The 23286-nt window shown below is 35.8% G+C and overlaps 1 protein-coding gene across 4 annotated transcripts in view; it reads left to right on the forward strand.

The window, feature by feature from the left end:
• Parp8 (poly(ADP-ribose) polymerase family member 8) overlaps window positions 1-11414 on the forward strand; it is a 178175-nt gene extending 166761 nt beyond the window's left edge. For 3 of the 4 annotated variants that reach the window (XM_047555098.1, XM_047555099.1, XM_047555102.1), the window contains 3 exons: window positions 322-391; window positions 1254-1338; window positions 9722-11414. In XM_047555098.1, coding sequence (XP_047411054.1) covers window positions 322-391; window positions 1254-1338; window positions 9722-9824 — 258 coding nt within the window. In that variant the 3' untranslated portion in view covers window positions 9825-11414. The remainder of the gene's footprint in view (window positions 1-321; window positions 392-1253; window positions 1339-9721) is intronic. The other variant, XM_047555101.1, reaches the window with a different exon arrangement.
• The last annotated feature ends 11872 nt before the right edge of the window (window positions 11415-23286 follow it).

Raw genomic sequence — 23286 nt, forward strand, 5'->3', positions numbered from 1 at the left:
TTACCTGGAAATAAAGATGCAAGACTTAAAAGTAAAATAAGTTTGAGTTTCAATTGTGTGTTGCAAGACTATTGAACTCTAATTTTAGAGTTGTTTTGGTTCACTCATCTTGTGAGTAATCTAATAGAGATTATGTACAGAAGGGAAATTGACAAAACAAAAAATAGCTGAACATTAGGAGAGTGTAAGGATATTGTTTGTTGCTAGTCTAGATAGGACTTCCCCCCATCTTATGACTATTAATTCTTAATGATAAACAATTTTTTCATTAGGGTGACTGCCCCATTTTTACTCTAATTTTTAAATTGTTTTGGAATTTAGTCACAGAAAAAAGGACAACAATCCCAATTCCTGCAAAGCCGTAACTTAAAATGCATAGCCTTATGTGAAGGTAAGTGTCATAGGTTAGTTTTTTATCTTATCTATATTTAAGAATGCAAGTACATTTATAAAGTGCACGAGATGGAACAGTGAAAGCATTGTTCCTTGTGACCATCTCAGAAAGCCCAAATGGAAAATGAGTATAATAGAGATCTTAAAGGTTAAAACCAAATTGCAGAATTGGCAGGAATTCAGACAGTACTATATTTTATTCCTGGCAGATAGTTCAAAATGGAAATTAAATCTTTCTGATCAAGTAATGCTTATCTCTTTTGTTAATGTTCTACCTTCTTGTCTAAGTTGGTGTTTTGATATATGGTGCAATGAAAATCTTGAGAAATGAACCAAACATTGAAAAGAGAATCCAGTAGGTCTTTCTGTTCCTACACTGAAATTATTCTTTCAATTCTGGATTTAGGACAGAAAAATCGATAGGTAATTTGCAAGATCATATAGTTTTCTTTGTTCTGTTCTAAAATTTGACTTTCACCTTAAATTCATTTTTTTTCTTCTTATGTTAGGAGTTCTAGTAGCCACTGTCAACTGTGTTTTAAGTTTTCAACTTGATGGTTCCATAGGACACCAAGTTGCTCTCTACCTAATTCTTATTGAGGACCTGTTTGTTTTCGATGATACCCAAATGACTTTTTCTTCCTCTTATACCAGTTCTCATTCAGATCATAAAGTTGTTACATGACCTTTCATTGTTTTCCCCACATTTCTTAAAAGCTAATTAGGTTGAACTCTTTTTCATATGCTGAGTTGTATGTGTTTTTGGTTTTAGATTTCAAAGAGAAGGAATATAATTACATGGAATGGACTAGCATTCCTTTAGAGTAAAGTAGTTCTTTAATTTTATCTTTCACTCACAGTGATCACCTCACCTGACCTGCACAAACATGGGGAGATATGGGTTGTCCCAAATACGGATCATGTCTGCACACGGTTCTTTTTTGTGTAAGTGAAAATGCTCAAATTTGTGTGTTACTGTCCTCTTCACAGATGAGGTAGTAGGTAATTGAATGCATCACCAACGTAATGCTTTTGTTTTATTTCAATGAGAGTAATGGAAAAAGTGATGGTTGAAAACTGGTGGCTAAATGCTGTCACTTTAGAAGAACTGAAGAAAGGCAGCTGTTAGTATTGCCCTGAAGTAAAGCACTGTCTCTTTAACCATCTGTGTGTACTTTATTAATAGATTAAAACATTTTTTGAACTGGGAATGAAGAAGACAGTGATGAAAAGTTTCTATCCCTTATCATCTGTCAATACAAAAGATTGATATCCCTTATCATCTGTCAATACAGTGAATGTTGATGTTGTTATTTTTGGGTAGAGTTGTTTCAGAACATTTGTGTGAAAATACCAAACCATTATTTTTCATTCCTACATAATAGGTACAATAGATTAGTCTGAGTTTTCACCCCAGTCTTTGAAGCCCAACCCTTTTCCCCTGTCTGTTCCACCTCATCCATGATCTTGGCACAGAAAAGATTTCAGGGAAGGGTTGAATATATTGGTTTTATACATTATTGTAGTTTCTAAAAACAACCAAAAAAATGATCAGGTTTATTTTTTAAGTCATGTCACAGTGACAGCATCAAGATTGTTTTAATACACTGTATATCCACGGTACCCTGTGCATTCAGCATTCCTTCCATTAACTTGCTGACAGATTGTTTACAATGAAACTTTTGTGGATGACCTGCTTTTATTTTGGATGCTATGAAAACCATAGGCTTTCTTATTTACTGGCTATAATTTTTATCAGTGAGCACAGGAAAAAGAGCCCTCCCAATGATCAGACAGTTTTAGTCTGAACTCAATACAAATTATTAGATGACATTTGCCAAACTGTATGTTGTCAGTCAAATGAGAATAATACACCTACATGTATCACTTGGAAGTCTGACAGCAAACAGCCCATGAAAAAACATAATTTTTATCATCCACTATTAGATTATTTGCAGTGGTGTGATTTTATGGGAACCGTAGGTCTAGTGTAATAAATTGGGACTGCTAGCACCAGAATCCTTAGACACCTTAGATCCAAAGGACAAAGAAGGGAATCCCATGCTGCCTCGCTGGAGGACAATGGTATGAATGCAGTCCATGCAGATCAGCCTCCTAGGGCAGAGGGAGCATAAAGCGGGGCTCCAGGGAAGCCATGGGCTACTGGAAGTATGCAGTTCACTTCCAATATTTTTTTGAAATTTTTTGTTCATAAAATGCAATTGTAGGGATATATATGTGGAGGGGCATTTATTGGAGAGAATTTCTGCACCAATGAAGAAAGAAAAAAATAGAAAATGCTTTGACTACACTCATTTTCCAAATAATAAAAAGGAAGAAAATATTTTAAGATAATTTTCATTCCTTTGTGAACACAAATGAGATTTTATTCTTTTTTTTTTTTTGCCCCCTCAGGAGACAAGAGACTCATTAAGGAAAACTGATAAAATTCAAAACACATCAAAGGGAGAATCCTTTCTAATTACACTGTCAGTTTCTTTCTTTATAAGAAATACGATAACTTAGTTCTATTGGTGTGCCTCATGAGTGGCAATGTCCATGAAAAGAATAAACGATGAGAATGATCTGAGTTATCAGGCAAACTCAACTTTAAAATTTTTATATATATGTATTTTAATTTTTTTATAGTTGTTTTTTTATAGCATGCCTTTATTTTATTTATTGGATTGAACCCAGTGCTAGGCAAGCACTCTGTCACTGAGCTACAGCCCTAGCCCCTTTATATTTTATTTTATATTTTATATTATGCCATCTTTGATGTTTGAGACTTTGCCTGATTGCTAGGGTATAAGTTAATGTGATTCTGTTTAATCTGTTGTAGGTGAAAATTTTAATTCAAAATAACTTCAGTGCTAATCTGCTTTTCTAGAGACAAGGAGGTAATAAAGTCATTTAGTATCGTAATTACATTCTTTCCAATGACTAACACAGAATAAGGAAAAATTCAGGGAAGTATTTTGGGGAGTAAACTGGTGTATCAGAAGAAATGAAAGTTCTCAGGGAAAAAAAATAGGATAATAAGTTTGAAAAAATTTTACTGGTCGATTCTGAAATGAACAAACCTAATTAAATATAAATGCTCCAGGCAAAATGAAATATTTCAGATGTAATGAACAGATTCCAGCCAAGTATTAGTGTCTAGAAATTCTTAGCAAAGCTTGACTGCATTAATAACCTTGAGAACTATGTGTCCAAGGAAAGTAAGGCCCATATGTAGAAACAGGGAAGTTGTTTTCTAAAGAACCAGAAGATGAGCTTACCCAAGAATATGTCAAAAAGGTAGTATATATATTATATTCAGCCCACATATAACAAAAGTGAGGAATATTAAGGAGTAGAGATGAAAACTTAATATTGATTTCTTTTTAAAATTTGGGTAAAATAATAAACCAAGAGAAGATAAATTGATGATTTGGCAAGATGTTCATGGTACCCCAGCTCCCCATAACTGCCAGAGTGAACGTCTCCTTTAGGGAGGGAGACATCCTGTAGCTAAGCTGTCTAGGGATCAAGGAAAGGTTCAGAACCTCTGGGTTTTCTGCCTTTTTTTTTTTTTTTTTCAGGCATGACAACCTGTGTATAATACTTCACTCTTGGTTTAGAGCAGGTAAATCTACTAATGAATTGTTTCCACATTTTGACTGTTAAATAAATTTAGGGTGCATACCCATTCCATTTCTCAAAACATTTTAGGAAATTCAGAAATTTAAGAACATAAAACATTCCAACTGAGAAAAATAGTACTGAGCATTTTCAGGTCCTTGAGTCAAGCAGATTTCAGTGCTAAATAAATTTCAGGAATGTCTATCCAAAATCTATTTTATCTTCAGAGATGTAGTTCATATACCTCCTTTTCCACAATGGTCCTAGGCAAAAGTGATCTGACTTCCTGATGTTCCTGTAACATACGGCTGCAAGGCTATTTAAATTCTATGTATTCTTCAAAGACTCTGTCCCATCCTTTTCTATTCTGCATTTCCTGCAGCACATCGCACAGTTCCTAATGCGTAGTGGCTTGTCAGTGAAATTTTAATGAATGAATAAAAATAATGGCAAAAGGGAAAGAAAATATTTTGGATTATGTATAGTTTTAATTTGAGGTCAAAACAAAGTTTTGCAGTTCTTGCAGATGAAAGAAAATGTAGAAAATAAGAAATGTATAATGACCATTAAGTCAAATGAGTTATCTTTAGTTATGAATGTACAAGAGATAGACAGCCTTCAACTGCATGTACCATGGAGAGATGACTTGTTTATAACATTAGAGGAAAAACCATTTAGTTGTTGGAAAAAAGGGCTGAGGATGTGACTCAGTGGTTAAGTGCCCCTGAGTTCAATGCCTGGTTACCACCTCCCCCTGCCCCCCGAAAAACCTGATAGGATCAAGACGCTTTGCTCCATCCCATTTGCACTAAATCCAGTTTTTCTGAGTCTAACCCCAAACTTCTTCCAATATTTAAGCTGCCCCATTACTACACTGCTTGGAAGTCTAGCAGCTGCTTATTGCCTGTAAGATAAAGTTCAGTGCCTTTACAACTTGATTCATCCAGCCCCTTGCTCATGCTTCCTGCCACTGCACGGTTACATCAAGGAGATTTAGTTCCCAGCCTCTTGACCACCGTTTCTCATTACCACCTTGGGACATTAGCTCTACTCCCCGAACTGTATGCTACGTTTTCCACCCAGCTTGGATTCTCCCTTCCCCTCCCTCTCTCATACCCATTCATCTATTCCCTCTCCTTTTTTAGTCTTTAGTTCCTCCTTTCAGAAACTACCCTTGACTCCTTTTTGTTCCTTCCTGGTATGAACTGTGTAATGCCCTGGGCATGTTTCTATGGTTGGGTATTCATTCCTATGTATGGGTGTCCCCATCACAGTCACACTTACTGAAGTCATTGGTTGTATGGCTCATTTGTCTTAGGGTGCACAGTGTAGTGCTTGGCAGATAGGGAGGAATGAAATGCCTGTGTTGTATGGCTTGATGGCTGCTTGCTCTTGAAAAGGGTCTCCTAATACCTTAAGTCAGTATGTACCAAGTGAAAATCATTATTTAATTTTCCTAAGCAACTTCTCCACTTCTTCATCTCTGCAGTGATTTCATATGTCAAAAGACTTGAAGTCTGAGCTGTAGTTTTCAATGTCTTTCTTTGCTCATCATCTTCATCAGTTCCCAAGTTTATCTTTTCAGTTTTCTCCCATGCATCCCTATATTCCCATAGACTCATCATTTTATCCCTCAGAGTGCACAAAAGGTTATTCATTGTTCTTCCTGCTTCCAGTTTCGTCACCCTCAACCTATTTTGTATACTGCCATTTTCATTAAACATTACCATCATTACCCTAGTGATACCGTTTAGTATTTATTAATTGAAGACAAAAAGGAGACTATTAACATATTGTTCCCTCTTAGAGTTAACTGCAACCAATCTTCTAGTGTGGAGCTTACCTTTGTATGGAAATAAAATTTATGATCACACTATTTATACCATGTTAATTTTCCTAAAGTAGTTTTCCTAATATTCATTTCCATAACAGTTAATAAGTAAAGACACAGCATTTTGCAGTGTAGAGCTCATTCTTCTTCACTTCGGCCACCTGTGTCAACCACTGATCATTACCATTCTGACTGGGTTAGATGAATGCTGGTGAGGTTGTGGGGGAAAAGGTACACTTGTACATTGTTGGTGGGACTACAGACTAATACACCCACTCTGGAAAACAGTATGGAGATACCTAAACCTAGGGATAGAACCACCATATGATCCAGCTATCCCAATCCTTTGTATTATCCCAAAAGATCTAAAATAGGCATACTACAGTGACATAGCCACATCAGTGTTTATAGCAGCATAATTCACAGTAGTTAAATTATGGAATCAACCCAGGTGTCTGTCAGTAGATGAATGGATTGAGAAATTGGGATACACACATACAATGGAGTTCTACTCAGCCATAGAAAAAGAATGAAATTGTGGCATTTGCTAGTAAATGGAAGAAATGGAGAATGTCTTGCTAAGTGAAATAAACCAATCTCAGAAACTCAAAGGTTGAACGCTTTCTCTCATAGGTGGAAGCTAGAGTAAAGGAAAGGGGAAAGGAAGGACAGGATAATATAAAGAACCAATCTGACTGAAATCTGCTTCCATGATTTATGAGTTTGTCAAAATGAACCCAACTGCTACATATAACTGTAAAACTCTTAAAAGCCACACACACACACACACGAATCTCTGATCAAATGACAGCATTTTCTAAGTTGTTTCATTGTTATCCCCAAACTATTTCTTAAAAATGACTTGAGTTTATTTTCCCTACTGTTTTACCTTTGCTCATTCATTTTTAGCACCAAGGCTATAGCTATTACTTTTTGTTTTGTTTTTATTTTTTTGGTTGTTGTTGTTCTGCAATTCTGGGGATTGAACCCAGGGACTCCTGCATGGTAGAGAAGAGCTCTCAAAGCCAACTCAGACGCGATCCTTTCCACAGGGTCTCCCCAACCTCCCAGTCAGAAGTGGCACCAGTCTTTAATCTCTTGTGCTCCTCAGACTGCCTTGCCCTACAGTTATTTGTGTAATTCTCTATTCTCCTTCTTCAGTGCATATTCTTTCCATGCTTGAGAATCTTATGACTTGCACAGAAGTACTTCATACATACTGAATGAAAGCTTTGACAAAAGACCACATGGGCTAATTAATGATCTGTGCATGGACTATGAAGTTGACCGTATACCTACAACATTAGAGTTCTTATAGGAACTTTAGACCAGTTTGGCTGTCATTTAGTCCCCAAAATCCACAATGAACATCTCTTTATTGCTTGTGGAAAAGCAGTACCAGAGTTTTTTGGGTTCTGGATTTGGGGAAACAGAAACAAATTTACACATGCCAATCTCTCAACTCTCACAGTACTCTATGAGTTTGAGAGTAAATGTGGATACCCTCGGAAGTTTTTATCAATGAAATTTCCTAACATACCTGAGAGATTTCCAGCAGCTAAGTTCTATCATCTCTAGTATTTTTAAGCAAATTGTTTTTTCATTTTAGTAATCTTTTTTTTACTCCTGAATCTAAGCAGGTTTTTCTCCTCTTAAGTGTTTTCATTTTTCCTTCTTTTAAAAAACCCGGTCAAGCACATCATCTCCCTGTGAATGTCATGCTTGTTCTATTTGTTTCATTAAGTTTGTTGCTTTCTGGACATAAGTGAACTTTACTGTTATGTTAACAACCCATTGTTTGTGAAGTGAATTAATCAACTAAGCCTTGGTAACCTTTGTCAGCACTTTTTAGTAGAGTAGTAGAGGAGGAAGAAGAACCACCCATGATGGAAGCAAAAACGGCAAGTTATAGAGATCTTCAGACAGATCTTATTCTAACATCAACTTTAAATGGCAGATAGAGATGGAAGAATATAGACTAGGTATGGGTTGGACTGAGCATGCCTTACCTAACATTATTATCAAAATATGTAGGGTGTAGTAAGTATGTTGACTCTACCAAGAAATTAATGGAGATAGAGCAGACCTAAATTGGGAAGTTTAGTGTAAAGTTACATGTGGGTTGTTATGTCATGTTAACAAGCATGACATTCACAGGGAGATGATGTGCTTGACTGGGTTTTTTAAAAGAAGGAAAAATGAAAACACTTAAGAGGAGAAAAACCTGCTTAGATTCAGGAGTAAAACAATTGGAAAGCCATAAAGAACCAAAAAAATTCTAAGGCCTATTCCTCCACCTCTCTCCTAGAAATGTACCCATGTCTGTTCCATTCTGTTTTTGACAGTCTGTCTTATTATCCATGATCTAAATCCTAGAGAGAGCTAGTCTAATTGTCTTGGTAAAGCACTTTTATCAACCTGTTGCATCTTCAAACCAGTCTGCATCCCCTCCTTCTGCTTAGAATATAAATGGCTTAGCTCTTGCCCTTGGTCCAGTAAAACTAAGCCAACATGCTTTACTTAATCAATAAAATTTACCTTAACACAACCTACCACAAACACTGATTCCATTTGAGCAACTCTAAATTATTTTATTTAACATCTCTAGTTCTTAACAGAACACTTACTGTTGGATCTCCTGAAATATTTATAGCTGAGCTGTGTACTAAATAGTCCATTCTTTATCTTATAGTAATGTTTGACTGTGGGGTAATGTGAGATGTGTATATATATGTGTGTATATATATATATATATATATATATATATATATATATATATGCAAATGTCTTTAAACACATCTATAGAGAAAGATGTTCTGAATATATCTAAAATAGCAAACTTATTTTCCCATAATCTTGGAGTTCAGGCTTGGTACAAGTGGAATTAACAATAAAGCTTGGTAACTGATTTATGAATTATGTAAAGAGCCAAGTTCTCCTTGCTGGATGTCATTGGTTTCATTTTTCTATGTCGTACTATCTCAGGAGAATTTAAGTATGGTACAGAAAAGAAGTGGAATACATTAATCTTTGAGAAACTGCTTGAGCCTCTGTCTGCTTTGAAGTAATTACTACTTTTCTAAAGCTTCTGTCTTGAAATCATTTATATGCAGTAAAATTAATTCATCACTTACTTCACTCTCAATATTACTACGAAAGCTTAAAAATTCACTTTTTGGAACTTCTTATTGCCCAACTAAATTTATTTGAGGAAATGTATTTTCTAAAATGTAACTTTTTTCTAAAGAACTTAGTGGTTTCTGTCCTTTATCCCCTATCTTCACTTTTATTGCTAAGCTAAACTTAGCAGGTTTGCATTCTTATGATAAAAATGTATTGCAGTTAGACTAAACAGCAAGTAATGAGTGATAAGTAAAACTTGCAACATTGATCAGAACTGAATAATAATTAGAAGGTGGGCATAGCAGAGAAACAATGGTAGAAAGTGAAGTGCGTTTTGTCCATCAGAAAAAAAAATAAATTATTATAGTAGGAGTGGATTAAGAAGTCTAGGACCTGAGGAACAATTTAAAACAGTATATTCTTTTGCAGTTGGCTTCTTAACAACTCCTCTGGGAAATGCTTGCAGTTCCAAAGTCCTGGGGGTCTTCTTGCAGCTCAGGCAGTACTTTTATGTGTGGATGAACGCGTTAAAATTAAAGTGGAAGGAAAGGGTAAATTAAGGCATGACATGAAATAACAGGTTGTGTATTTAGTCAAGAGAACACATTATTAAATACAACTGGTAAATAACTGCTATCTTCTCTTTTTAATTCCCTTGGACTATATTCTGTTGTCATATAGCATCTTGAAACCTTTTTAAATGCTTCCGTCTTTTAATATATTTGTATGTGTTTGTGTTTTCTGTTTTAGCTATGAAGATGGCCAAGTGGGAGACGCAAATATTAACACACAGGAAGGGGGCATTCACAAAGAGATCCTCCGAGTAATTGGTAATCAAACTGCTACTGGTTAAAGGACCACCATTTAATTAACATGATTTGAAAGCCTTCCTCGTGTTCAAAGCTGGATTTTGAACTGAAGAAGATGATAAAATAATTTGTTGTTATTATAAACAAAATTAACCCTTTGAATACTGATTTTTTTTCTTAGTATTTCTAAGTATCTCATTATATACCTAAAATGGTATAAATTTATCAGCTGTAGGGGTATGGAATCTAGTAATAAAATCACAACAGCACGTAAACTGAAGTTTGGGTTGCATACACAATAAACAGATTGAAAAAACAGTTTTGTGCTGATATTTTTATATTAAATTCTTTAATTGGATATTTGGTATTATATACCGACATTTTAGGGTACCAAACTAGAATTGAGAACATTTTATAATGGCATCTAAATCTATCAAATACTTTGCAATAAGTATAATGTTTGCACATTCTGATGTGCTGTATAATTAGTCGATGAACATTTGAATGTTTTGGGAGGGATATTGTCTATTCTCCTATTGTTCCTTATTAAAAAAAAACAGGTCTTAGGAGCAGTGTTTTGCCAAAAATATGTGGTACACATATGTAGATTCACACATCAAGATGTGTGGTTGTGCGTATGTGTGTGCATATTCACATTTGACAACAGAGATGACATAACTTCACCTTTCTATCCTCATTTGATGAAAAAGAATATTCAGTAAGTAGTAATTCTGAATAAACACCAAGATATGAGCCAAATTTACCACTATTCATTCACAAATAGTATTTGCAGACAATTTTCCTATTGGTTTAAAGAAATGTTCCTTTGGTTAAGTTTTAAGTCATTTAAAATACTACCCGAAAGTAATTTTGGGCAACATCAGTGCCCCATTGGACTAAATCTATATTCAAATGATCATACGTTTAAAAGAACTCAGAATGGAAAGAAATTGTGTATACTTTTTATTTTCTACAATGGAACATGTTTAAAAATTCATTTATACCACACCAGCATTTTTATATTTGTTCATTTAATACCTCTTCTTATTTTTTTCATATTGAGAAAGAAGACAAACTTTGAAGCTTCTTTTATATTAAAAGAATACAAATAAGTTTATAGAGAACAATAACACCAGCTCTCAGCATTTCCCTTTCAATAGTCATGTACCCATCCAAAACCTTTATATTTCTTTTGAGTCCTAGAGTTCTTGTTCATTCTAAGTTTTAACTGACAGTGTTTATTTTCCTACATGATGTATGTGGAATCAGGCCATTCATGAAAGCAGTTTAATTAGTGAGTCTGCCACTCCATTCTAATTCTGAATCAAGGCTCATATCTGATTTTAATTGATGTGGAAATAAAAAATACCAATGTATGGTTGTTTGCAAGTATAATGTGATAACGTCTGTGTTTATTCCCTTTGTCTGGCATAAAAGGTGAGAAAAAGGTCATACACATTGAGAAGGGCTGCAGTTAAGGAAGTATTTACTAATATTTGTTTTTCTTATACTGTAAATAATTGATAAGCCACTTATTTCTGCAAAAAAAAAAAAGTCTTAAAGAGGTTGGAATACTATCATTTTGATAGTATCTGCCTAAGACATTGACCATTTTGACTAGTGCCTCTGAATTAGGGACCAGACTGAGGGTTAATGTTAACATGGTAAGGCCAAGTTAGTGTTCTGTGACCAGTTATTTGAGAGGGCTTTGGGGCAAGAGGACTACTTATTTCTTTCTGCCAAGACTCCCCAAGTCTCCCATATCATTCTATCTATCTTTTTAGAAACATTTTTAGGCAACAGAACTAGTTTTTTCATATTAATTTTGTTGGCCATTCTATACATGACATAAATATGAAGATGTAATACCACCAGAATTTGAGAGTTGGCGTCTTAGAACCCCATCTGTTAGGCTATTAGGACTACTAAGGCACCTCCAGATCTGCAGAGGACCTCCCAGCTGCATATAAAAGCCATTCACCAAATCCATTATGGCTTTACTTAACAGTTGAGTGATCTGTAAGAATTACAGTGTTAGAATCAGAACTGGAAGATAACTTGTAGTACTCAAGGGAGACATTCAGAGGAGGTAAAAATGACATAATAAAAACCTCTACTGCCAATTTAAGAATAAACTAGATTCACATATCCAAGAAAGAAAGTGGTTCTTAATTCAGTGTCCACTAAATACAACACGACAACAGGCATTTTTTATGTCAATAAAATAAAATATAATGATCATTAATTGAGTTGTATTTCAATACAGAAATACAGATTTTGTTTTCAAAAATTGTGTCAGAACAAATACTTGAAGGAGAGCTAATATTTTAATTGACTTTTTGAAATTAGGAATACTATGAGACACTGATGAAGATATTTATTTCTTAAAGAATTTAATTTCCTTTAAAAGCATTAGTAAATGAATATCATGATTCTAAAATCCAGTAGGTACTTAAAATTGGAGATTTAAACACTTGTTATCATGCCAGTCACTCTCTTAAGGTATTATCTGTTGACTGATTTGATGATTTCAGACATTTGCTATTATATTTTAATTCTTGTTGGAAATCTGTGCACCGATGTTTTATAATGATTGGATTGCTACTAGACATTGCTACTAGACATTAACCAACCAATCAAAGGCTATCATTCATTCATTCTTGAAGTAGAAGATCCTTAATTTATTAGTTCTACTTTTTCCTGCATTGCTGATTTTGTAAACATTTCACTATGAATAGTGTGTCTTATTTCACCGTATAAAAAAGGGAGGAAAATTACTTCATATTTGAAAAGGGAAAAATATGCAAATAATCTAGTGGTATGGAATGCATTATGTTGGAATAATTTTATTTTTGTTCAGTAAATCTCAAATGTTGGATTTTAATGTTTTTTGATTTAAAATTTAATTTTTAAGAGTGTCACATCCTTCAGATTACTGAACGCAAACATCTGATAATGCTATGAATGTTTCTCATTGAAAACTGAAGCACTCAGAGAAGAAATTCCTCAGTAGTTCTTACCTTTACCAAAAGAAAAATTTAAATGCAAGTCTATGAATCTTTAAATAAATGTCACTGGAAGAATTTAGCAGTACTTTATATAATAAAAATATTTTTTTAAAACCATAACTTGTCTAAAGCATGGGGTTTCAGAAAGTTTTGAAGACTCATTTTCCTTGTGAAGGAGTCAGGATAGCTGTCATCAGAGAATGATTAATACGTCATGATATACCACACAACCTCAGACCACCTCCCATCTAAAATATATGAATTATATGGTGGCATTTGAAGCACATTTAAAAACACCATAGTCTTGCTGAATTCTTCATTACAGCACTACCTCAAGACAAATGACAGATCGCTTGATAAGGTAAATTGGGTTTCCGGTGTAAGGATGAAATAAAACTTTACAAATAGTAGTCATCAAATAATTCAACAGGTAAGACTATGCTGGCCATAGATGTTGTCAGTTACTTCTTAGCTATGCTATGTCATGGATATGTCAGTCACTCATTAACACTCAGTCAGTTGGTCGAAAGGTTTCAAGTTGCAAAATTTGAAATTAATTAATTCCCTTTAAGATTGGTTGTCTACATGGGACAACTTTTTGTCCATTCACCTAAAGCCACAAAGAGTTGCCCTGTCTAGAGAGCAAGGATAAAAAAAAAAAAAAAAAAAAAAAAAAAACCTAACTGCTATGCCAGAATGACAGACAGAACATTCTAGTATCTTGGCATTTAATGCCTGCTAAATTTTTGTCCAATTATATATAGATTTGATGTGTATTATTACCCAGCAAATTTTTCTTGGGGATTTTGTATACGCTATAAAATATAGAATAAGTTTTTGTAGGTCAAAAGTCTTTCAAGTAGTTTTTAGACAAAACATACCCATGAGTGTTGAAAAAGCTATGTTGAAGAATAGATTACATTACACATTTACCAGCAAGTCAGTAAGAAATAGTGCTTATTTACATAGTATATATAATTTAATGTTCTAAAAATATTTTCTTCAATCTGCCCAATATTTAATGTATCATTTGAGGTTTTAAAAAAATGCAGCCACTCCTTTATGTAAACATTAAGATATGCCTATGTTTCTTTAACTACACAATCTTCTTTACAATAAATTTCTTGACTTTTGTGCACAAAATAGTATTGCAACCGCTATTTAGCCTTTGGTGCCTTAGAGTTATTATAAATATTTAATGGTATGTATATAATGTAAATACTGCCAAGAGATCACTAAGGCCAAATATTTTCTCTATTCACTTTTTATTGCACTTGCTTTCTACTGCTACTTAAGCCTCTTTTATCCAGCTTTGTAATAGTTCTAACATTGTAGCCAATGTAAATGTTTACTTTCAATAAATCTGAATTTGTTCAACAAATATGGTATATGTGGGCAGTATTTTGAAGCCTTGGGTAGGCCTTAGATACTACTTTGATGAATCTTGCTTCTGGGGACTACGTATCAGAAGGTCTGGACAGACTCTAAAAATGATGTTGCCCTTTTCACTTAAAAAGACTTTTTAAAAGAAGAGGGGAAAAAAGGAAAAGCTCTTACCAGTATTCCTCATAGAGTTGCAATAGATTTAATTGGTCATGAGAGTGCCATTTAATTTCAAGTTCTGTCAAGGAGTATATGATTGCAACAAAGGATTTTTGTATTTTTTTATGTTTCTATTTATAACATCTCTGGGCATAATATCAAAAGGAGCATTTCAAATGAACAGAAATGAATTTTGCAAGCTTTTCTGACCTGATTAGTAATTGGAAAATGATTTTCAAAGCATCATTTTTTACAAACTGTATCTCATTAACAGTATAAGACATTAGTCCGTAAATATGTACGGTTCTCTAAAGACATTAATGGCAAATATTTGTGAGGAGCTAACTTTATATTCCCATAAGAAATAAAATAATTTTTACTCAGGATATATTTATAGCAGAGGTACTTTTAAGAAGAAACTTCTATTTATTGAATTGATTTCAGTTACTTGAGAAGTACTTGTTGAGAATTTTTCTGCATTTTCACAGTCTTTGTAAGGACTTAGAAAGTGCTAGATTCTCTGCTGCCCTGAAGAAGCCTTCCATCTGTTTGTGAAAATGAAGTAGATAATGTTTGAAAGTAATTTGAGAATCACACAAAGCCAGTGAAGCTGAGTGGAAAAGACAAATGCTAGCTTAGACCCTGGCAAGGAACTAATCTGCTTCCTGGTACTACACAGATTCCCATGGCATAGTAGAACATTCAAGTATAAGAGACGCCCTACCCTCAGGCCTAGAAAAACAAAGAAAGGAAGATTAGGACATCAAGGAACAGGCTTAACGATGCAGTGATCTTGAGTGAACCAACAAAACCTCTTAGGTATTTGCATTTGTTAAAATGAAAACTGCACTCCCAGTAGTCTTGAATTTTTAAGTATTGAGTAGTGTGCTAGTAATTTCCGTTTACTTGATGCTTTTCACAATTCTAACAGTTTCGATACTCTGTAACCCTTACGTTGAATATCCAGATGCATACTAGATCTTTTAATGAGTATTTCTAAAATAATTGATATCAAGATGCCATTATTGTTGATGATTCATGTTAGAAGTATTAAATTTCTGTTGATTCTGGGCATAGTTGGTGTTTTCCTGATATCTGTCATGCTCACTTTTGCTCTGCAGGATCATATTCCCTGACACTTGCCTACTTTTTTTCTCACAGAAGCTGGCCAGTGTTTAGTTCTGAGCTCTAGATTCATTTACTTTTCCCACCCTCACTCCAACCCTTTAGTGACAACTGGCTGGACTGATAAAAGTACCCATTTCTAGACTGCTTTATTGTAAGGTCAGTGTTAAAAATCACTGAGAATTTGTCAATTTGGCCTGCACTCTTAAATTCTAGGTTCCTCTTAAATTATTTCAAATACCAATAACTTGTAGCTTGAATCTAAGAAAACTCACATTTCAAAAGATATCAAACATAGTTGAAAACTCTACAGTGTAGTCTTGAATTTCATAGAAGAGAAAATTTAGACAGGATTTTTTTTTTTTTTTTTTTTTTGCGCCAGAGATTAGGACTTTCAACTTACCCTAAAGTCACTGAAGCAGAAATCATGACAAACCATTCTGATTCCTTTACAGTCTTCCAACACATATATAAACCTATTTGTAGGAAAACCAGTTTTATACAGTGGATGAAACTAATTAAAAACTTACAGATGATGTTAGCTCTATCATTCTTTGAAATGTTTTTGCGAACATCCAATCTAAACCAACAGGGTGTCTTATTTGAAGTATTATCCATACAGATTTCCAAATAGATCACAAATCGTACTGCCTTGGAATGTCTTCAGAAGGCTCTAGTCAGAATTTATTTTATAAAACACTTTCAAGAATACTTCCACATGGATCGTTTAATTTCCCCTTCAAAATCACTGTGAAATATGTTAGTATCGTGCCAAAGAGTTCACTATGCTTCCAACCTAGTGTCAGGGTTTCTGAATCTCATTTCTGAGCTTTTTAAAATAAATGTATTGCTGAGATTCTACATTGGCAAAACAAAGGTAGGAATTACAATAGGCTAGTGGGAAGTCCAGAAGAGATTGGGTTCTCAGAAAAGTTCTGTCAGGGAACTGTAATGTTGTTGCATGGACTGGGGCTGATTGTATTCTGGAGAGTTTGGAAAGAAAGGAGCCTTCACCCAATATAATGGGCAATGGGAATATTGGCAGTCCTTGGATGAATGACATGGAAATGGGGTTTTGGAAGCATGCTATCAGAAAGGATTTGAGAGAGAGAGAAGCAAGAAAAAAATTTTTGGACAGGTAGCAAGTGACAGGAACAATGGCCAACAGAAGAGGAACTGAGAAAAGGGATAGAAGAGGATTGAGAAAAATGCAATCAACTAGGAAATAAATTCATTTTATATATTAAGAGATAATTATATAAATTGAGAATAATTCCCCCTTAATTTTTCCTACTGGAGCTCAACTAGGATTTTCCTGTATTTTTTGAGTATTCAAAGAAGGGAAAAGAAGGTTAAAGACAAACAACCTGGTAAGACTACACCAAGAGGTCTGTAAGTACATATTCAGGCAGGTGGAGACGTGCAGAGGAGGGATACTCTTGAGTCACAAGGGGGGACGTCAGAGAAGGAACCTACCCTCCACCTATAAATCGGGGTTGTATAGGGATCCGTGTAAGAGTGGTGCAGTCGTCCAGTAAGTCCCGTGTCTTAACATGATTTATCATTTCCTATATGAGATTGTCAAATTCGTGTGTGTGTGCACGTGCACACGTGTGTGGTGTGTGTTGCACTGTCATCTGGGGAACACTCAAGGCTCATTACCTGAATGGTGGTATCCTAGTTTTTACACTCCTGGAAGACAAACCAGTGTGAATGACTCCAGCACCAGTCTGTAGCCTAATGAACCCTAAATGTGCAGTTCTTGTTCCTCTCTCTCCCTTGAACTTCAAAATCATGATCAGATACCACCAAGCAAACATCTCTCTCAATGATCCACAGAAATTTCAGATAAACCAACCAGTGACCCTGCTCCTCACCATTTTTCTCTTTCATGCCTATCAATGAACTCATGAATGGCCTCACCATCCACCTGGTTCAAGCCAGGAGACAAGTCATCTCTTATTGTCCCTTTTATTCAATTCCACCATCCAGCCCATAGCCAAACCCTGTTATTTTCTCTTGTTGTGCATCTTAACTGTGAATCCCGTTAGGTATTAAGGGAGTTATATTAAAAAATGGCTCCCTTTTACTGAGTCCAGTACCCTCTGCCAGGAACAGATTTAGCTAGAACATGTAAGTACAAGTTTAAGATTGGTAAATTACTGGATACCTGTATGACTCACAATTGTATGAACACCATTGCAAACACCTTGTGTTCCGTATTAATCAGATGCAGTAGCTAAAGGGCTAACTCAACACCTGTTGGAACTTTTTCTTGTACTATGGACTCTGCAAAATAGTCAACCAGGTATTTTGAATATGTGGGTGGCTACCCGCTTCCTGAGCCTCCACCCTTTTACAACATTCAAACTAAAGTGATCTAAAATGCAGATTTGATTTTGTAACTCCTCTAAAAATCTTCAGTGTCTCCCAATTTCTCAACTCAATGAAAACTTCTCACCAAACTTCCCACACTTGACCCTCCACGGTCTAGCTCTTATGTACCTCTCTCTCTTCCCAACCTCATTTCACCATCTTTACGCTTGGCTTTGGAATCACGTACATCTTTGAAAGCTCTGAGAACAGCCCACTGTTCTTGCATCCTCACCGAATTTTTCCTCCTGCCCCACTCTCCATCTCCAGCTTCTCCTCTTGACCCTCACTCTGCTTTCACTTCTTCCCAAACCTTTCTTCGTATTCCCAGTTCACACTACGTTGATCCTCATAATCTTTTCCAAGTATGAACTGTGGTTCACGAACCCCACTTAGTGCACAATATTGAAAAAGGTTTTATTGCTTTGCCTGTTTTTCTTGGCCATTGTTTCTCCATACCACCAAACCAGCACTTAGTAAACGTTTGGCACCTGGTGGCCATACACACATACAAAATTATAAAATGTCCACCTGACAAGATGAGCTTCAAATTTAGTGTCTCTCTCTCTCTCTCTCTCTCTCTCTTTGGTACCAGGAATCAAACCCAAGGGCACTTAAAAACTGAACTACATTCCCAGCTCACTTCTATTTTTTATTTTGAGACCTTGCTAAGTTGTTGAGGTTGGCTTTGAATTTGCCACCTTCCTGCCTCAGCCTCCCGACAAACTCAGTGACTTTAAAGGTGGACATATTTAGGATATGTCTTCTGATTGGCACAATATATTCATGAATCTAAATGAATACCCACTGGGGAAAAACAGAGCAGGCCGAAGTCATTTTCTTCTTCTTCGTCGTCATCATCCTGAAGTGCAACTCCAGCTCGACTGCACAAAAATACAAGTGTCCCTAGGCTTTGGGAACATCTCTCCGCATCACCCTTGAAGTATGCAGTTTTGTCTTAACTTTAGATCAAGTAGTACCAGACCAGAAGGTCATTTTGAGGTCCCAGAATGAAACATAAAACCAGATACTTACAAATTTATAATTTAATGTCAGTGATTTGCATAACTGAAGGATCGTTGCTTTGCTAAATAATTACATTAAATAATGAGCTTCCCTAGCATATTTCAGAGTTCATTTACAGGTCATTAACTACTTGACATACAGGGAAGTGAGGTACTTTAAACTATAGTACTAATATAACCAATAAAAATAAATGAGTGATGGAATTGAATTTATCTGTAATTATAAGTCGATGGGCAAATAAGTCTCCTTCCAAAGGAACTGCATTCTTCTATCATGGTGTAAATTGTAACAAACCTGAATTTTATTATACTTAGTGCTCTGTGACTTCTAACTTAATTTTTGCAGCTGTGTAATTGGGCACATTTCTATAATTTATGTGTTTCCTGGTTCGCTTCTGGGATGCATATTTCTTAATAGTTGGAAGTTCACAGCAAAGTCAGTTTTCTAATTCTATATAGCAGCCCTAGAGTAGTTTAGCTTTCTGCAGTTTATTATTTGGAATCTTTTTACCTTGACTTGATGCCTGTTGCGAATCTACCCATAACTCAAGGTCAAGTTCAGGTATCCTCACATACATGAATACTTCTTTGATCATTCAGCACAAAAGGTATCTCCCTGCTCCAAATTTTGGCAACAATTTTTGTAATCCTCTTGAAGTCAGGATATATAGTTATTACTATTTCTAGGATTTTTGTGTTTTAAACAAATGCATTCCTCAGCACTATTCTCTACCACAGATTATCTATTAACGTTATGTTTAATTACATAGATTTAATTTGCAAAATGCTCTTTATTATTTGTTTATGGTACTGGGGATTGAACCCAGGGGTAGGGGTGCTTTACCACTGAGCTAAATCCCCAGGCTCCTTTTTCCTTTTTTTTTTTTGAGATAGGGTCTATTGTAAGTTGTTGAGGCTGGCCTTAAATTTGTGATCCTCTTGCCTCAGCCTCCCAAGTCACTGGGACTACAATGCATGCACCACCAAACCCAGCTGTTTAGCTTTTTCAAACCTTGCAATTCAGTAGCTTTCACATTGCTATTAATACTGTTGTACAAATAGCAAATTTGGACTGAAGGTGCCAAAGGTATCTCTTTGATACCTTTTCCACTTCTACCTCCACCAGATGATTTGGAGGAAGTAATAGGGCAGAGTTACCTTTGAATGTCATAAAATGATAATTTAATGAATAACAGATCCACAACTATCTTCATCATTTGTATGAGAGTTTCCTTAATTTGCTCAGAGAGGAAAAAACTGTTTGCCCATCGGATGTGAGGAACGATACACAACTGCATATTGACATTCAGAAAGCATCTGCCAACTATAAAGTTCATCTTTTAATATGCAAAAGTTTTAAAAGTATGTGTAGGCAAACATTAAATTTCATGAGCCTATTGATTTTGTTCTGTAATAATTGCCTGATGTCATCTCTTTACAGGGGTCAAATAGGCTATTTCAACTTGCATGATTCTAAAAATGAGAGTCGCAGACATTTCCCCCTCAAAATAGCTTGCTGATGTCTTATTACCTTATTTTTGTTCATAGCACCTCCATTCCTAAAGTTATCCGACTGAAAATCACGCCCGTGACCCACCGCATGCACTCAGTTTCCCTGAGTATTTGCCAGCTGTAATATTTGTAATCTATAATATTTGTTATCTATTCATATGAAATTTACCAGCCTCTGATAGGTCTTCTCTGGAAACTGGTCCTTCACCCTCAAGACATGTGTCTTGCCTTAAAGGAATCTCCAGTCTGTAAGAGTCCATGTAAGAGGCAGCTGCAATTTAGAGTGATGCATGGTTCCACCAGTTAGATAAAGAACTGGAAGCCTGGAAGAACTTGTGAAGATACTCACCTGCTGAAAAGACCCTGTGAGTTCCATTGCTCTTTGGACACACCTCATAGCCTAGTTACTTAAGCTTCTTTGAAGAAATCCAGCAGTTCTCCATTTTTATTCAGCTGTGATAAAATCGCTCACTCACTTTTTACTTTCACCTGAGGCAGGGTCCCATTAGTTCATGAATCCACAAAATGGTGTGTTCTTTTGATTTTATGCCTTTCCTCGCCCTGTGGCCTTCAGCTTACATAATTCTACCCATTCCCTCCGTCAGTTCAACTGATTTTAATTCTTTATTTAAAATCTGAGGAAAGCTTACCTTTCTCTGAAGCCTATTTTTACAAACTGTCTCTTTTTTTCTGTACAATCTCATGGCTATTACAGAATCCTTATGGGGACATCAAATTCTTCTCTAGCCACAGTACCAGTCTTGTTTTATTTCTTTGGCTAGACTGGAAGTTCCTCTGGGTTAGAAACCATGTATATTTTTATTTCTGGGTATCCTCCACACTGCAAGTTAGCAGCAAATATTTTTTAATAAGAAATTTGATTTGAAAACTTTGCAAGTGAAGCAGTACTATTCTGTGTGACAGGCATTTTCTTAAATGATTTCTGTCCTTCCACTCCAGTGATACGAAATTGTAAATTGAGGGAAAGCAATATGTCTATGCTTTGGTTTTCAAATTCTGTATAGCAAAGTATTTGGCTTTTGTGTGAATGGTAACTGGAAGTCTCTCTCTCTCTCTCTCTCTGAGAATATTGAACCCAGCCTGATCTGGTTGTTCTCTGTGTTCCCTACTTTGTCTTGAAAGAACAGTGATCTGATATCTTCCTCACAATCTGTTTCTCATCAGAGTCTGGCCAGGGTTGGGCAGGATAAACATGCAAAGGGAAACCCTTAAAACTCTGCTTTCCCTTAGAGCTGTGTGGTTCCCTGATGGTTCCTCCCCTCATCCTCATTAGGTAGAAATGTCCTGTTTCAGCATCAGTTATGAAATTCTCAAGAGATTCTCTAAGAGATTCGTTTTGACATTAAAAGAAGCTACCTCTTTCCTTCAGTTGTCCATGAGGCTACATCTTTTTTTCTTTTTTGGTAGGTGAAAAAGAAAGAGGATTGGGAAAAGGTTCCTACTAGGTTGAAGTCTTAAATAATTGGAAAAAATCCTCAGAAAACCGAGTGTAGCTCCTTGTTTTCTTTAGATTGGGGAGGACGTGAACCGAATTTCATCTAATACACAGCCAATAGAGGAAAGGGGCCTCCTAGGTGAGGGGATAAGGGAAAACAAGGAGGCCTCTTGGGTAATCTGGGAGCCCTCTGAAACCAGCAGGTCTGGAGAGAAAAGTTGGCTTCTCAGCCCTCTCTGTTGGTCCTGACTGACCCACACTTATTTCTCAAGCTACTTTTTATACATAAGAGTGAACTTTTGTTTAAACATTCAGTAACTTTCTCGGTATTTTCCATATTTCTGCTGCTGTTTCTTTCAATTCATCTGTTATTTGTGTCAAAAAATTCACATTCATTAGTCTACCATTTTTCATTTTATTTATAACGTATATAAATAAGCGTTTTCCTGGGCATGACTATAACCATGCTTCTGCCCTCACCCCCACCTCCACAGCCACACTCCAAGCATATATGTTAACATATTGTCTAAAATGTCGGTCTGGAGGCTGGCAAGGTGAAAGGTTGGCCCATATTGGGTTGTGAATTGTTGACAAGGTTTCATCATCTTAGGAGCTCCAGACAAAAGGTGAGCAAGGTGAACACAACTTAGGAATCCAGGTAACCAGCACAGTTTTCCATGTGACCACAAACCTCACAATGGCAGAGGTCAAGCGAAATGCTCACAGCCAGTGACAGTGACTGCCATTTAATAAAGGTGGCAAAGACAAGAAGTTAAATATTGAGTTCAGGCTACATGACATCAATTTCTCTTCACAGTAGAACTTTCTAGTGTGTTCAGTTTGTCAAAGAAAACCTATTCTCATTTATAGTTTTTTGTTTTTCTGGAAAGTATAGGATGGGATACTAGACACAGTGGGCACTAGACTCTGTAATTCATTTTACATTTTTTCCCCTAAGATTTACTGTCCCCATATACTTTGATCTCTTCCATCAATCCAACCTTCTATGCCATTATCTCTCCCTTTCACCACCCTGAATTCTGTCATTTTTCTTTTTATTTCATGTCCCATCAACCCACCATGAGCCCTCTCATGAGGTTCCCAAGTTATCGTTGTTAGAGAACCCTGCTCCCTCTTCCCCTCTCTTCCGCATACCAATCTCCTCTCTGTACCTGCAGGCCTAAACTCGGCTGGACCTGCTCCATGATCTCTTGCCAGACTATCAGCTGGACTGTTTAGAGGTGCTTTGTGAGGGTTTTATTTTTTTCTGCCTACTATTTTGTGAAGTCCAGAGTAGGGGAAAAAACAACATTGTTTATTTTAGATGCAAGGTTCAGCATATAGTTAACATTCAATAAGTAATTACTGAATGGGCATACTGAATTGACCAGTTCATTGAGTTTTAAGACAATGAAAAAGTTCGAGTTTGAAGAAGACTAGATAGGTAGTCAAAAAATACATATTT

Source organism: Sciurus carolinensis, chromosome 6 (assembly GCF_902686445.1).
Source record: "Sciurus carolinensis chromosome 6, mSciCar1.2, whole genome shotgun sequence".
Lineage (NCBI taxonomy): Eukaryota > Metazoa > Chordata > Mammalia > Rodentia > Sciuridae > Sciurus > Sciurus carolinensis.